At 43.5% G+C, this 16,623-nt stretch overlaps 2 protein-coding genes across 3 annotated transcripts in view; both read left to right on the forward strand.

Moving 5' to 3' along the window:
* mtmr14 (myotubularin related protein 14) overlaps window positions 1-5,956 on the forward strand; it is a 23,750-nt gene extending 17,794 nt beyond the window's left edge. For both annotated transcript variants that reach the window (XM_080545541.1, XM_080545542.1), the window contains one exon: window positions 2,724-5,956. In XM_080545541.1, coding sequence (XP_080401667.1) covers window positions 2,724-2,904 — 181 coding nt within the window. In that variant the 3' untranslated portion in view covers window positions 2,905-5,956. The remainder of the gene's footprint in view (window positions 1-2,723) is intronic.
* A 1,058-nt stretch (window positions 5,957-7,014) lies between these two features.
* LOC308171122 (copine-9-like) overlaps window positions 7,015-16,623 on the forward strand; it is a gene marked incomplete at both ends in the record, with an annotated part of 110,213 nt that continues 100,604 nt past the window's right edge. The window contains 1 exon segment of the mRNA XM_080545993.1: window positions 7,015-7,091. Coding sequence (XP_080402119.1) covers window positions 7,015-7,091 — 77 coding nt within the window.

The following is a 16,623-nucleotide window of genomic DNA, read 5'->3' on the forward strand; positions in this document are numbered from 1 at the left end:
TGATCTGACATCAGTAGAATGACTTGTGTGTATTCAAGGGTACAATAGGGCTGGGAGATTTTCTTCTTCTCAATATTACTTTAGAAAATATCACGATAAAGGATAATAGGGTTGAAGGACAGTGGAGACATGCCAGCGTGAGCAAACGGCACTGGAGAGCGACACTGAGTGTATGGCTGGTCGTTGTACATAGTCTGGTGAAACAAAGAGATCACATAGAACAAAGAGAACACTCTGGCCCCCCCCGGGTCCAAACCGACCAGGGCAGGGTTGAGCAGACTCAACAAGGCAGTTGTCAGACAGGTCTGGGAGGTGAAGTGAATTCTGTGTTTCTGTGACTCTAGTCAGGGACGGTGTGTGTGTGTGTGGCGGGGGGACGGGGATTGGGGACTGTACTATCTGGGTGAGGTGGTCACATTGTTACGAACACCTCTGTAATGTTCTGTATGCACAACTTCTCACAGCAGAGAACTCAAAGTTTGCTGCGTCATTTCCATTGAATTTTTGGCATTTAGCAGATGTTTTTATCCAAAGTGACTTACAACAAAATACCTTTGTCTAAGTAAGTGAATCATCTATCCATCAGTAATTAGAATAAATACTCATCTATGGCAAAACCAAGGGCCATTGGCAGTTACAATGCTAGAAGAACATCATTACTACTAATGGTTACTAGGTCAGAAAGGCTTCAAACACCTCACAGAATTAGGCTAACAGTAAATGCATTGTAGTTATGTCAGTTCTTGTAAGTTAGCCTATACCATCATTTTACATCAGAATATCCGATATTATCTAGCCTGCTCATAATATAGCCACATTAGTGATCTGAATGTTAATTTATACAAAAAATAAAAATAAAACAATAAGTAGGCTAATATAACTTACGCATTTAATCTGTCAGCAATTTTTTTTGCCAAGCCATCTCCCTCGCCTTGTTAATTGCGGCAGCTTTGCCCTTTTTGACGATTACTCCTTTATATTATTCATAAAGCTCCATCAGCAGAGTTTGTTCCGCTGTTGAGAAGAACACACTGCTCTCGTTTTCATTTCTTTTTTAGACATAGTACCAATCACCTGTTCTTAGGCTACTTATGTACTCCATGGGCATACGTCTGAGTGTTGAGATTACCGGGAGGGATACATAGAGCTGAAAGAGGCTGGGGAAGGATGAAGGAGGAGGGGAAGGAAAAAGAAAGAGAGGTTCATTTACTACCTGTCTCTCATTCTGCTTCCTCCCCCTCTCTATCTCCCCAGTAGGGGACACATTTCCATTGCTGCTTTATCTTGCCTGCCAAATTGAGTGTGTCCCAAGAACAATGCTCCCAGCTGGCTTGGGCAAATAACATCTATCTATCTTTATTTGGAGGGAGGGAGTGAAGGGGGAGAGGAGGGAAAGAGCCGACTGCCTGCAGAGTGTGATTGTTAATTGTATTTGTAGTGTACACTGTGAGCGTCCCTCAGCGGTGCTTTCCTGACTAAAGGATGGGATGGATCTTCTCTTCTCACTCGCTCTCTCTATATTACTCACACAGACTTTCCTCTCCTCTCCTACATCCACTTATTTTCCTGATGCCTGCCTTTCTTTCTCTCTCTGTAAACCACTCTTCTCTAGGGGTGTAACGGTACACCAAAATGTTGGTTCGGTACGCACCAGGGTAAAAATTCACAAACATATATTTATATATTATATATATTTTTCATTATTATTAAACAGTGGTTTACTGTATTTGAACGGTACTGTACTTATATAATAAAGTTACATTTGTGATGTAGTGCGCAGTTACTGTTAAATAACTCGGTGGCCCGAGATGTCCACCCATCGGTCTTGAGAGAGATAGCAGGTGCCTTGGATAAGTCGTGGACAACTGTAGTTTGTGCTTTTTTATAAAGGGCTGGTATGATTTGCTGGCTGAAATGCGGAGGAGAGGGAACTACGTAAGGCTCAATTACTTTCGACATGTGTTTAAAACCTGTGTCCTCGACAACGGAGTCTGGTCTGCTGCTATAAAAACACCTATGGCATTTGTTATTGCTTTGGCCCGGTCTGAATTGTTAGCGAGAGGCTGCTTCAATGGCATGGGGAGCTGGTTTTGCACTTTGCACTGTTTGTACCCGTGTACCTGTGATGTTCACATTCGGGTGATGCCGTCTCAAATGAGTGAGCAAGTTCAACGTACAGCCAGCCGCATACCCAATTGCAGTTGAACGATGCCGGCATACAGCTGTGGTCCGATCCACCGTCTTTGTCCATCGTCATTGTAGGTAACTGAGAAACCGTCATTTAATCAAACAGGGGACTTAAGGGATGCTGGAGGAACTTCAAGCTCTAGTTTAAACTAAGCTAAACTACACTACTGACAATCTCTCTGTGGTGTGTGTGCGCATGCGTGCTGGCTGAGATTACTACTCCCGTGCAATGCGTAATAGAACGTTGCATTCGTTCGGTAGACACGCGAACATTTTCGGTACGAATATGTGTACCGTTAAACCCCTACTCTTCCCAGTCGATCTCCCCTCCCCTCTCCTCTTTTTTCTTTCTCCCCTCTTCTATCATCTTCTACCTCTTCTATCATCTTCCTCTCTTCTCTCATCGTTGTTGTTTTTTTGCTCTATCTCTCTCTTATCCTCACTTTCCTCTACTCCCCATCCCTCTTATGTCTCCTCACCTCCTCCTTATCCCCCTGTTCCTCAACTCTCTCTCTTTCTCTCTCCGTATTCTCCAGGTGCCCGTCTCAGTCCGAGCGCCAGTCCCGCCTGGAGGCGGTGAGGGAGGTGTTCCTGGCGGCCTACAGCTCCACCGTGGGCCTCAAGTCCAGCGCCCCCAGCCCCTCCGGCGCCATCTCAGGCCTCCTGGAGCAGTTTGCCCGTGGAGTGGGCCTCCGGGGAACCAACGCCATCGTCTGACCTAAAAGCAGCACCCGCTCCAGACGCTGACCTCTCCTCCTCCTCCCAGTTTGAACTCTCGACTCCCTCCACCTCAGCCCCGTAGGCTACTCCGTGGTGAATTGCGATCCACGATCCGCAGTCATCTCAGTGGGGAAGCCACATCATGTCATCATGTCACATGACATCATGTCTGGACTTAAATAAAGAAAAGTGCCAAACTTGTCTCCTCTATCCAGGGGCCGAAGCGTCCTTAATATTCTTTTTTTCTTTTCCTTTTTTTTTCCGTTTAGATATCAAACATCACATGCCCTGGATTTCTTTTCCTTTTTTTTTCTTTTTATTGTGCAGTTACAACTTTCTCTATGGACTTGTGTTTCTCTTTTTTTTCGTGTTGCACATGGTTGTCAAATTTCAGGGAGTGGTTAGGATGGATAATGGAGTCAGCCACAGTATCAAAAAAGGGACAGCTGGCTCACTCGGGCCGTTCTAACTTCAAATGCGTTGTGGTTGAGAAGAAAACTGGTGTGGTTTACTGAAGGGTTGGTGTCAGCAGGGTCAGAGTGAGGCTGACCTATTACGAGCATTACGTTCTTCTTTTTCTGTTTTTAAAATGTTTTATTAGGGATTCAATGTGCCGATTGTCCTAAACTTAGAATATTATACTTCTCTTTTGTGGTGACCGAAAACCTCAAAGCTGCTATTGGGGGGGGCTGAACCAAGCAGAAGCATTAAACTGTCATTGTCGTGGGTGATGTGGTTGGAATAACTACACCACTAGCAAAGTGTCGGGGGCAATAGATGTGACATGCTACCCTTTCTTTATAGAACCTCATTCGATACAGATGAGTGAAATATCAAAGTACCGTAGTCAAATTTGAAGTTAGTAGCATTTTAATGATAACAAATCTCTTTTAACACTCTTTTAATAGTCTCCAGAAGGTAGTGCAGATTCAATTCGTTTTTTTAAGTCTTCTTTGGTCAGTCACAGCTCAACATCGTCGCCAGTCTTCCACCCTCGATTTGCACACACATAATTATTACCTTGGCTTTGGGCTGCAAGCTGTAATTATTTAATATTATTAAGTATTACTGGGGCGTGCCAGGTTGAAGAGTTTAAAGTACCTTCCACTATCTAGATCTTGACCCTCTGTTCATTCAGTCTCGTCGTCTCTGATCCGTTTTCATTGTCCGTTTGTACGACACGATAGCTAAAAGCAGCATCGGTCTTTGTTCTTGCTGAACATGAGTTTTCTAGCTATCTCTCCTGTGAGTTAACGGCCTTATCAGAGCTCTTCAGAGCTGCTCGCAAAGCCTGTGAACTTGGACCCGTTTGGATCACTACCGCTGAGCAGTGATCCTCGATTCCTACTATCTCACAAAGCGGCTCCTCTTTGAGATCAGAAGCTGGCCTTTCCGATTTTAAGGGCCGCGCCGGCAGGGTGCATCGGCAGTTGTGTTCGTTTTGTGTCGTTACATCGAGAGTTTTGTATAAAAGCAGCACTTGGGGTTTTATTTTTTCGCTTGTTTGTGACGCCAAAACGGTTTTGATGGCTGTGATACCTCAGGACCTTTTGTTGTGCCTTTATCACCATGACAACAGTGGAAGAAATTCCCTCCTTGTCTGTCATTTCTGTTTCTTATACAGTTTAAGAGCATTTTTTTTTTCTTAAAAAATCGACAACAATGAAACAACTAGAGCCAGCTAGCTATACTTTAAAGCATTTAGTAGCGGTCAGTTGAAAAGTGATCTGCGAGGCACTTGCTTGCCCCCCTTCTATTATTTGTATTTTTCCTATCTATCTCTATGCATTGAGGGTAACAGCAATCGATATTCATGCACAGTATTCTTAGAAGTCTGTTGGGCAAGTTTTTATTTTTTATTTTTTATTACTTACTTACTCCAGACACAAAGGGGAGATATTCAGCAGTATTGTAGCTCTGACAAGAGAGTGACGTGTTACCATTGGACTCAGTCCCTGTTGTCCATTGTGGCTTTGTTTTGTGTTCTATCGACAGCGGTCTGACAATGGGAAAGGCCAAGCACTTTGTCAAAAGCTGACCAGGGGGACTTGATGATTTCCATGAGGGCTGAAGGGAAGGGAGTAAGGAAAGGCAGTACATTAGGACTGAAGGGAAGGGAGTAAGGAAAGGCTAGACTTCGTGCTGCTCTACTTGAGACAACAGGACCGTTTTTATCTTCCTGTAGTGACCAACACCTCCTGGTATCACCAAACTGAGTGACTTTACATCTAAGGTTTCACCATCACATGACCATGTCAGGTCTCTTACATCTAAGGTTTCACCATCACATGGCTAGCTCATGTCTCTTTTTGTTGTGGCTTTAGTCACACTTAACCTGAGAAATGATTGATGATGATGTATGTTCTAAAAATGGGGAAAACGTTTCCCATTTCCAGCGTTGAATTCCACATCAAGTTTTAGCCCTCGTTTCCCTATAGACTCCGATTTTTAATTATGCAAAATTGAGACATTTCCGCAATGTCCTATTAGATGGCATTATGGAGCTACAATAACGACCGTATTGCTTTAGAAAGACCTACCCAATCCTCTCAGTTCCACACGAGTACTTATGGTTGATATGGCCTTTGATCTGTAGGCACAGGGCGTCCTCAGAGCCTCTAGAACGTGACGAATGAGAGGAGTCCTTACTGATTACCCATTCCTCTCATCACACATTTCTCCCCCTGGTACAATTCTACACCTAGCACTTCATACAGTCGTCCACACATCCATGCATGTCATTTCCCCCAACTTATTAAAACTTGTGGATTATATGGTTTGATTTATTTTATTTTATTCTGATTCACTTTTATTTTAATATGATTGTTTTTGTTTTTTTCTCTCTCAATTTTACTGAAATGCTGCATTGCACTCATCGTCCTTATATTTTTCTGTGTAAAGAGATTGACACTTTTTCTTTGTACAGTCGATTCATTTTTAAAGTAATTTTATCTCGTTTTATCGTTTTAAATTGCGCTTAAGTGTCGCCAGAGAGAATCGGGCGACGTTGAGAAAGGTGAATTGAGCTGCAGGTGGTAATAATGAATAAAGAAAAAAAATGAATTTGTTTGTTTGTTTTATCGTTTCCATTCTGATATCATATCTATACGCGAGGGGGCCGTTGGAGAAATTGGACAGTCTTTGACTCACTACACATTATTTACACACTAGGGCTCCCCCCCCCCCCAAAAAAAAGAAATAATATGCTACAGGTACTAGCTCCTCACATTGTTTTTCCAGCACTGTTTCAGCACCGGGACGTGTAACCCAGGCCAACCAGAGCATGTCCTTATGGATTGAAATCCCCACTTTAATGTGTTTAAGGGGGTCAGAGCGCCTCTTCTGTTGGCACGCTTGCAGACAACACATAAGCCTGCCCTTACGTTATGAAACACCCCACATTTAATATGTAACCTACCAAGATCTTTTTGAAACTGCCAAAAAACTCAGAAAGTCTCTGCCTCCACCTGCCGATGGATTAGGAGAAATACGGAGGGACTACTGCTACTGTTTCCAGTGACATTGACGCGCACTGTACACGCTCTCTCTCTCTCTCTCCATCTCTCTCTCTCTGTCTCTGTCTCTCTCTCTCTCTCCCTCTCTCCTTCTGTCTCTCTCTCTCCTCTCTCTCTCTCTCTCTGTGTCTCTCTCTCTCACTCTCTGTCTCTCTCTCCCTCCCTGTCTCTCTCTCTCTCTCTGTCTCTCTCTGTCTCTCTCTCCCTCCCTCTCTGTCTCTCTCTTTCTCCCTCTCTCTCTGTCTCTCCCTCTCTCTCTCCCTCCCTCCCTCCCCCTCTCTCTCTCTCTCTCTCTCTCCCTCCCTCTCTCTCCACAATGAATGAAGTCGCATCCTCCAGCCCTCCCCCTCCATCTCCCCCTCCCACCCCTTCTCCACACACCCCTCCCTGCATGGAATGTCTCGATGCCATTTGCTCCGTCCACAGGTATGCTCCTCATTAACCGTTATCCTGCGCGCTTGTCTCTTTTTTCTCCCCCACGTGAATGGATGGAACACATTTTCAAACAAACATATCTTTGAAGAGTAGTGGCTTTAAAACATTGCTGAGAACTTCCAACATTTGAGAGGAACTGATTTTTAAAGCCCTGGCGATGGCGTCAATTGGGGATTTCGACCCGCTCAACTCCACCGTACCTGCGACCAAGATTGAAGTGACCGTGTCGTGCAGGTAAGATCTGTTAAATCATGCCACAAATCATGAATGAAAGATGAAATGAAGATGTTGAAAAATGCTATCACGAACAAAACGTGTGTGAAATAGCAGCGCATTTAAACGAATTCACGAGTTCTATAATAAGTAGCCTTGCATTGTATTTGGGACGAACGCGTGCAGCTTTTAACTACTTAAAGCATTTGGTAATTGTTGAAATGTCAATATTTTTGTGAGTTCAATAAGTGCCGTAGTATGCATGCAAACACTCCGACTTTTGCAAGGGATTGACTAAACAGTGGGCGTTAGAAGTGCGTGGGGTGCGTCAGATAACGGTGTTTACTCTGAGCGCCTCTGAGAGCTCCGACGCGCGCAACTCACACAGATCACATGGATATGAAATATGATGGAGATTATTAATAACATTATCCGAGTGTCGTCGGATAGGTTGTTGTCGCAATAAAAATGAGCTGGAGAGAAGAAGGGACATTTTCACTGGGAAACTTTGCATAGGCTAAATGTCATGTTTTCGTGTTTTTACATCGCCTTGTAGCTTACAGGATATTTGCATTGATAGGAAACCTAGGGAATCTACTGCTGGAAACGAGACTCAATCAGCCTATGTCTAATTCCGGTGTATCCAATTGGTATTGAAGTGATTCGCTATAATAGAACCTAGTGGCCTTTATTTCTCAATCAGAGCACTTGTTCAGGCTGTGAATCTCAATCTAGCTCACAAGACTTAATGAAGAACAAATTGGCCTATTTAAATGTTCCTTCTCTCAGAAAACTTGTTTGCGAGAGCAACAATTCGTGAGCTTAGAATGATAAGGTTCTATCTCCGTTTAGAATGATAAGGTTCTATCTCCGTTTAGGGCAGTTCAGAGATATTGAGCGTCTAAGTTTTGACATTCCATTATGTTCAGTGAGATGGAACCTTTGTATTTTATGAATTACTAACTCAAAAATGTCAACATTTAAAAAAAATAACACCACACAGGCATTAATAAACACCTGATGGATCAGATTATGTAAAAAAAACTCAATTTTGACAAAAATGGAGATAGAACCTTATAATTCTAACGTCACGAATTGTAACCAATTGGCCAGCTTCGCATTTCTAGCACTATTTCTTCCTCAACCCATTGAGCTGAACTGCGCTGGTCCAGAGGGGGCAAGAGGGCTTCGTTCCGTGCATCCCTGACACTGACAGAATGAGGTTGGCTGAATTCCCCCCTGAAAGCCTTCTTCCTCCATGGCAAAACAGCGCATCAGCTGTGGAAAGGAGAGAGTTGGCACATCCAGAGAGTAGAGACCCACCGGGGCCTGATTACACTGATCACAATAATCGAAACAATTAGGGGCCGCCCATATAAGGTACATCTATCTACGTACATTGAGGTCTCTCTATGGGCCTATCAATGCTGAGGCTGACGGTTGCCATGCAGAGATGGCCCTTCATGTATCATAATATACTTTAATGTAAAATACACTGTAATGTATAATTATAATTATATAATTGCTTTATAGTGTAGGGAATGTCATTATATGAGTATAATATGGGTAGTACAGTAGAGTATGGTGTCATGTCGGCCGCACAAACAACACAACAAACACACAATGTTGACCCCATTCTATTCTATTCAATTCAATTCAAGCAACTTTGTTAGTCCCACTAGGGCAATTAGTTGAGAGCAGCATGTTCACAGAAAACAGAAAAACCTCTCACCACATACAGTCAACAACAACAACAGCAAGTGAACCAGGAGCGAAGAAGATCATTGGATATCGAGGGTGCCTTGAAATAATAATATAATAATAATAATTCTAGGATTCAGTACATGAATGAAAAGGGATTCCTGTAGCAGTTACTGTCAGCTAGGCCAAACTGACATAGCTTTCCGGTCATGGTTGATGTTCCTCCTCACTCGAACAGATGTCTGTCTGCCTAATGGTTGTCGACTGACGTCTCTCAACTTGTGAACTGATCTGAGCAGTCGTCCCTCAACATCAAATGGCTCGCATCCTCACATATTTCTCTAATCACTCACGGTTTGAAAGATCCAGCACCTGTCAGTTTGATACCTGTCAAGTTTGATTTTCCTCCTCATACGCAGCTTTAAAAAGATGTGAGATTTCAGTTTTTCTATTCGGGTAGTTTTGACAAATCAAAATGTCCTCCAAATGGCCTTAGTATCCTTCATAGCTACAATTTTCTGGAAGGTTATCATGAGTTTGTCATGAAAAACGTAAAAAGCCCAATATTTTGTCACTTTGCCCTTAGCAGTCGTCAGTATGGCCGCATAGATATGAATTGGCCGATAAGTAATGCTTGACTGCTTTTGGAGGTATGCCTAGTGAGATAGGACTTCTATGGAATTACCCCTCCTTTTTCTCTTGCTCTCTCTCTCTCTCTCTCTCTCAATCCTCTCTTTCTCTATGAAGGTTTTCCCCACACATCATGTCTCTCTCAGTAGTTTCAAGCCACTGTAGGCAGCAATGAAATGAAATGAAATGAATTGAATTGCTCTTCAAACTAAGAAGCACGACACTGTGGGGTAGGCTCAATTTGTAAGAACGAGAGTGGGAGAGCAAAATAGTGTGTGGAAAGTGCAGGGATACAGATAGAGTGAGAGGTGCTGTGTGTGTGTCTGTGTGTGTGTGTGTGTGTGTGTGTGTGTGTGTGTGTGTGTGTGTGTGTCTGTGTGTGTCTGTGTGTGTGTGTGTGTGTGTGTGCTTAAGTCAGTAAAACTGAAGCAAAATGTGTGTGTGTTTGTGTGTGTGTATATATATGAGAGAGAGAGAGAATCGAGAAAGCTCTCTGATTTCTTATATAAGAGCCAACTGCCACCCAAAAGCTCAAACAAGATCCTATTAGACAAGCAGAGCGTGTCAGCCACCCAGTTCACCATGATTACCAGGAGAGGATTGTTTAAATGAGTCGGCAAGAGAGGAATGGCCTCCCTATCTCCCCAGTAAAGCACCTATTAACCCAAAATGCCCTCCTCCCACGTGGGACTGTTGGGAACTTTTAGGGCTGCTGATTAAAATAGAAACATACTGTATAATTCCAGTCTAATTAGGCAACTTTTTAGATGATGTCTCGAAATAGACCTTACATTATATATTTTTGGTTCTACGGCGGTGTGTTAATTGTTGTTTGTTTATTGTCCTTTTTTGGTCCTCTGTGGCTCAGTTGGTAGAGCATAGTGCTAACAACGCTTGTTGTGGGTTCGATTCTTGCTGGGACCACATATACTGACAAAATGCACTCACTGCAATGTAAGTCGTAATTATATATCATCATTGTTTATGATCATACGTATATCATTAGGCCTATATGTGGAGTCCGACATGTACATTCTTAGATCTATTCACTTGTTGCTATGATCAAGATCATTTCGATGAATGAAATCTTTGAGCGTCTATATTGCCATTGTGTGTACAGTGCATAAGGAAAGTACCTCATGCACTGGTCAATTTTGCAAAGGGAGTAAATACTTATGTGATATTTGACTGTTTTATTTTTAATACATTTGAAACTTTTTTTTTTAATTGATTTTTTAAAATCCATTTTGGAATGAGGCTGTAACATAACAACATGTGGAAAAGGTGAAGGGGTGTGAATACTTTCCAGAGGCACTGTACTCTGGTAAAACTGGATTCATATGATTACCATTATAAGGAGACACTATTTAGCTTTACGTCAATTGTGTGTGTGTGTGTGTGTGTGTGTGTGTGTGTGTGTGTGTGTGTGTGTGTGTGTGTGTGTGTGTGTGAGAGAGAGAGAGAGAGAGAGATTAAAATTAAGAAGACTGATAGAGAGGTGTGTGTGTGTGTTTGCTTGTGTGGGATGTTGAAGTGACCTTGGTGATTTCACATAAAATGACAAGTAGGTCAGCACGGAGACGAGGATGGGGGGCGTCACATTCTTAGATCTATTCACTTGTTGCTATGATCAAGATCATTTCGATGAATGAAATCTTTGAGCGTCTATATTGCCATTGTGTGTACAGTGCATAAGGAAAGTACCTCATGCACTGGTCAATTTTGCAAAGGGAGTAAATACTTATGTGATATTTGACTGTTTTATTTTTAATACATTTGAAACTTTTTTTTTTAATTGATTTTTTAAAATCCATTTTGGAATGAGGCTGTAACATAACAACATGTGGAAAAGGTGAAGGGGTGTGAATACTTTCCAGAGGCACTGTACTCTGGTAAAACTGGATTCATATGATTACCATTATAAGGAGACACTATTTAGCTTTACGTCAATTGTGTGTGTGTGTGTGTGTGTGTGTGTGTGTGTGTGTGTGTGTGTGTGTGTGTGTGTGTGTGTGTGTGTGAGAGAGAGAGAGAGAGAGAGATTAAAATTAAGAAGACTGATAGAGAGGTGTGTGTGTGTGTTTGCTTGTGTGGGATGTTGAAGTGACCTTGGTGATTTCACATAAAATGACAAGTAGGTCAGCACGGAGACGAGGATGGGGGGCGTCACAGTTGGAGAATGTCAATCCCAGCAGGGGGACACTCTGATTGGATGTTCTCCTCATGTCTGGGTCAAACGTAATGGTAAATGGACTGACTTATATAGCGCCTTATTCCAAAGCGCTTTACAATGGCCTCTCATTCACACACACATTCACACGGCAAGCTACCATGCAAGGTGCCGGCCTGCTCATTGGCAGCATTTTTTGGGGGGTTCAGTGTCTTGCCCAAGGACACCTCGTCACCTGGCCAGCCGGGGTTCGAACAGCCGATCTGCCGACCTTGAGCTCATTAGACGCCGGCTCTTGGATCCAGATCTGCTCTGGAAGACACATTACAGTTCTCATAAAGAGACTGCAGTGTTTGAGACAAAGGTAGTTCCTATGTTAATTGCCAAATAACAGCCTAATAGAGTTGCGCTGCAGATCACTATGACATCACACTTTGACATAATTGGCATAATTCTATTAGCATGATGTAACTTTCCCAACTACTCTGGATTTGATCATTGCTATATCCAAATAGATATTGGAGAGGATCATTTTGGCCAGAGTAAAGAACAGGCATGAAGACTGAACATGATCAGAATCGGAATCAGAATCAGAATTCTTTTTATTGCCAAGTATATTTTCACATACAGGAAATTGACTCTGTGAGATCTCTGGGCTAAGAGAGAACTTAGACTAGAATCCAGTAAAGGCCCGGGGGCCGGGGCACTTGTACCATGTCATCTTCACTGTCCAGTAATCCCCCTTTGACTAGATAGTTCAGTCTGAAAGAACATGTGAGCAAATCCCATAAGACCTGTCTCTTCACTCCCCAATGGCTACCAGTCTCACACACACACACACACACACACACACACACACACACACACACACACACACACACACACACACAGTGAAATGCCCTAGAGACCCCCACCCTTGGAGAGGTGCTATATCCCCCTGAAACACTGTCATTTTGAGCTTGAGTTTTGAAAATGTCACTACCAGAGGGCTATTCCACGTACGTTGGATTAGTATATCCGCGATTAAAATAAAAGCCTCGTTCAGGCAACTCGTGATTGGGATTCAAGCCTCAAGTGATTCCTCGAACGAGAATCAGCCTTGTGTCATCAGTGTTCACAGAACACCAGTTTGGAAATACTCGATTTGGACGCGTGCTCGCAGACATAAAGAGCCCAGAAGAGCCGATTGTCGAAATGAAGATACTAGATTGCGCAGCGCTCCTACTTATTGCGCAGCGGTCCTACTTATTAATCTTTATGAAGACGAAAAATAAGATGTAAAATACTGCCGCAATTAACAAGGCAAGGGAAATGGTTTGGCAAGAAATTGCTGACCGATTAAATGCGTAGGTCATACTAGCCCCTACTTATTGTTATATGTTCATATTTTAATAAATTAATATTCACTACTGTGGTGATATGAGCAGCAGGCTACATACAGTCATATCGTCACGATGGCATAGTGGTATTGACTGCTGCCATGGTATCAATTCAAGGGCACACTAGCAGTGGTGTGGTTTCAGGCGGGATTTGAACTCACAACCTTCCGATCACCAGTTCAACTCACTATCCACTAGACCACCACTACCCCCCCGGTAGGTGAACCTACCACTTGACCTCAGACACAACATAAACAATATAGTCCTTGGGCCAAACCCCCAAATTGAACATTTCACTACCAAATTCTGGGCAAATCCTAGATGTGATTTTCTTATTCCTATACATCCCTAGATTATGTTTTGATATGATAGACCTTTTGGATTGGCAGCTTATTAGTAGTTATCACCTCGTAAAGGTACGGAGTGCTTTTTTCAAAACCCGAGTTTTGCCTAGAAAAGTCCCCTGCCATATATTGCTCCCCTTCGTATGATTCGCGCCTAGCTGTGGTGTGGTTGTGATAGAGACATGAGCCTTTTCATGTTCTTTATGCGCCTGAGTCTCCTTAACACGTAGAGACCAACCCCGAGTCGATCAGAGATTCCTACGATGAGCTATGGTAACTTTACCGCACCTACCCCCTACCGATGAATGCCTAATTTTTGCGGTTTTCCGGAGGTATTGTGCGGTAGGTGCGGGAAAGTTACCATAGCTCAGCGTAGGAAGCTCTGATCGACTCGGGGTTGGTCTCTACGTGTTCAGGAGACCCAGGCGCATAAAGCTAACCTGGCTCATGTCTCTATCGCAAGCACAGCCCGAGCTATGCGCGACTGACGTGAAGGGGAGCAAAATATGGCAGGGGACTTGTGGACCCGAATGCAGGACACTGAGGCGGAGTCAGATGAAAGGTCAAACCCATGGATGGGTACATTTATTGTTTTCTGAATTTGTATGTTTAAATATACAAATGATACATTATCTACTTAAAATATGCGTTAATTTACATAGTTTTCCAGAATAAAAATCTAAAACAAAGTGCTTAAAACAAATAAAGTGTGTGTTTACCTCCTCAAATAAATTAACTTAGCCCCAGCCAGATCCATATTTAGAGGTAAGTTAGCAAGCTAGTTTAGAGTTAGTGGTAATGTATAGCTGGTTACTGGTTAGATAACGAAGCGACCTTGGGTTCCCTGAAAGGTGCTATATAAATGCAAGTTATTATTATTATTATTATTATAACTAGCTAGCTAGTTTTTTCTACCATAAATCATCTCCTGAAGCCACAACCATCTCCCACTACTGAGGCTACAGAGCAGCGATGTAACAGCTTCATTGACTTTTTCAGATCCAAGGTCAACAACATTCGCTCTCTGATGCCCAGCTCTTCCTCTCTGTCTCCCTCTGCTACCAACCCCTCGCCTGGGAGTTTGCCATCTCTCCCATGTTTCACAGAGGTTCAACAGAGCCACATTATGGAAATCCTTAGAGGAATGAAATCATGCACTTGCGCCCTGGACCCCATTCCCACTGCTCTGCTCAAGTCATACACCAACCTTGCCTTCCTGTCCAAGGTGCTAGTGAAGGAAGTTGCTTCCCAACTCCAGGATCACCTCAAACACAACAACCTGTTTGAAAGATTTCAGTCAGGCTTTCGCTCAGCCCACAGTACAGAAACGGCTATGCTAAGGGTGACGAATGAACTGCTAATGACATCCTCCTGGACCTGACAGCAGCATTTGACATGGTGGATCACACTATCCTCCTAGAGCGCCTCCACACCACCATTGGACTCTCAGACTCTGCACTGAAGTGGTTTCAGTCCTATCTCTCTGGCAGGACTGAATACGTCTCACTGGGAGGATGCAAGTCCAGACTTCTCCCTGTTACCTGTGGTGTTCCACAGGGGTCGGTTCTCGGCCCCATCCTCTTCATCACCTACATGCTCCCCCTCGGTCGTGTCATCACCAGATATGGGATGTCTTTCCATTGTTATGCTGATGACACACAGCTCTACATTAAAACTACCCCAAGCCCCTCTGCAGCCATGTCATGTCTCACCACCTGTCTTGAGGAGATAAAGGCATGGATGAACAACAACTTCCTTCAGTTAAACAGTAACAAATCCGAAGCTCGTCTTGTTGGCACCCCACACCAGGTTCAGTCTTCGCCCATATCACAGCTCACTTTCGAGGGTCAAGTCATCCTCTTCTCCTCCTCAGTTTCAAATCTGGGGGTTAGGTTTGACCCTCACCTGACCTTCAGTGACCATATAAAACACCTGTGCAAAACCTCCTTCTATCATCTCAGAAATATTTCCAAACTCCGTCCCACTCTAACCCTGTCAGATGCAGAGAACTTGTCCATGCCTTTGACTACTGCAATCCGCTCTTCATCGGGATTCCTGGCAAAAGCATACAGAAGCTGCCATACATCCAGAACAGCGCTGCCAGGATCCTGATGAGAGTCCACAAATACAAGCACATAACCCCTGTTCTACACTCACTACACTGGCTCCCTGTCTCATTCAGGGTTGACTACAAAGTCCTTCTTCTCACCCACAAATGCATCAACGGACACGCACCTCCCTATCTACAAGAACTCATCACTCCACAAACCTCCACCCGCACCCTCAGGTCTTCAAACAGTTTGCTCCTCCAGGTCCCCAATACCAGGCTCCGCACCATGGGGGACCGAGCCTTCTGTTCGGCTCCGCCGTGCCTGTGGAACAGCCTTCCTAGCCAGCTAAGGGCAGTACAGAGCCTGTGCAACAGCCTTCCTAGCCAGCTAAGGGCAGTACAGAGCCTGTGGAACAGCCTTCCTAGCCAGCTAAGGGCAGTACAGAGCCTGTGGAACAGCCTTCCTAGCCAGCTAAGGGCAGTACAGAGCCTGTGCAACAGCCTTCCTAGCCAGCTAAGGGCAGTACAGAGCCTGTGGAACAGCCTTCCTAGCCAGCTATGGGCAGTACAGAGCCTGGACTCTTTTAAGACAGGCCTTTGACTGTTGAACTGTGTTCATTTTTGTGATTTATTTTGAGTTGTTTTACTATGTTATTGTTTTTAACTTATTATGTTTTAGTTTTTTTTACTCTGTAGCACTCTGAGATTCTTTTGAATGAAAAGTGCAATACAAATAAAATGCATTATTATTATTTATAGTTAATAACACTTTAGTTAGCTAGCTAAACTAGCAAAGTAGCCTGTTGTGTACCCAGGCTTGAGACAGGGTTTTATATTGTAGTAATATTAATGTAACTTAATTTACATTAAATTTACAGAAGATTCCTTGTTTGTAGCCCCTCTAAGTTGTAATGAGATCTGCCCCAATTACTGCACCCTGACAATATTTTAGTTTAGAATAAGGTTGGTAATTTAATGTCAAACTAGATGTATTCCTCTATTTCAGAGACCCACATCATCAGCAGTAAGTGTAAGTCTAATGATGGATCCAACTTCAGGTGAATGCAGCAGCAACCTGCCAAGAAAGCGGCATGGACAGCATCATCCACTGCTCTGATGATGGACAGCATCATCCACTGCTCTGATCATGGACAGCATCATCCACTGCTCTGATCATGGACAGCATCATCCACTGCTCTGATCATGGACAGCATCATCCACTGCTCTGATGATGGACAGCATCATCCACTGCTCTGATCATGGACAGCATCATCCACTG

The sequence above is a fragment of the Nansenia antarctica genome (genome assembly GCF_963989245.1).
Source record: "Nansenia antarctica genome assembly, chromosome: 15".
Classification (NCBI taxonomy): domain Eukaryota; kingdom Metazoa; phylum Chordata; class Actinopteri; order Argentiniformes; family Microstomatidae; genus Nansenia; species Nansenia antarctica.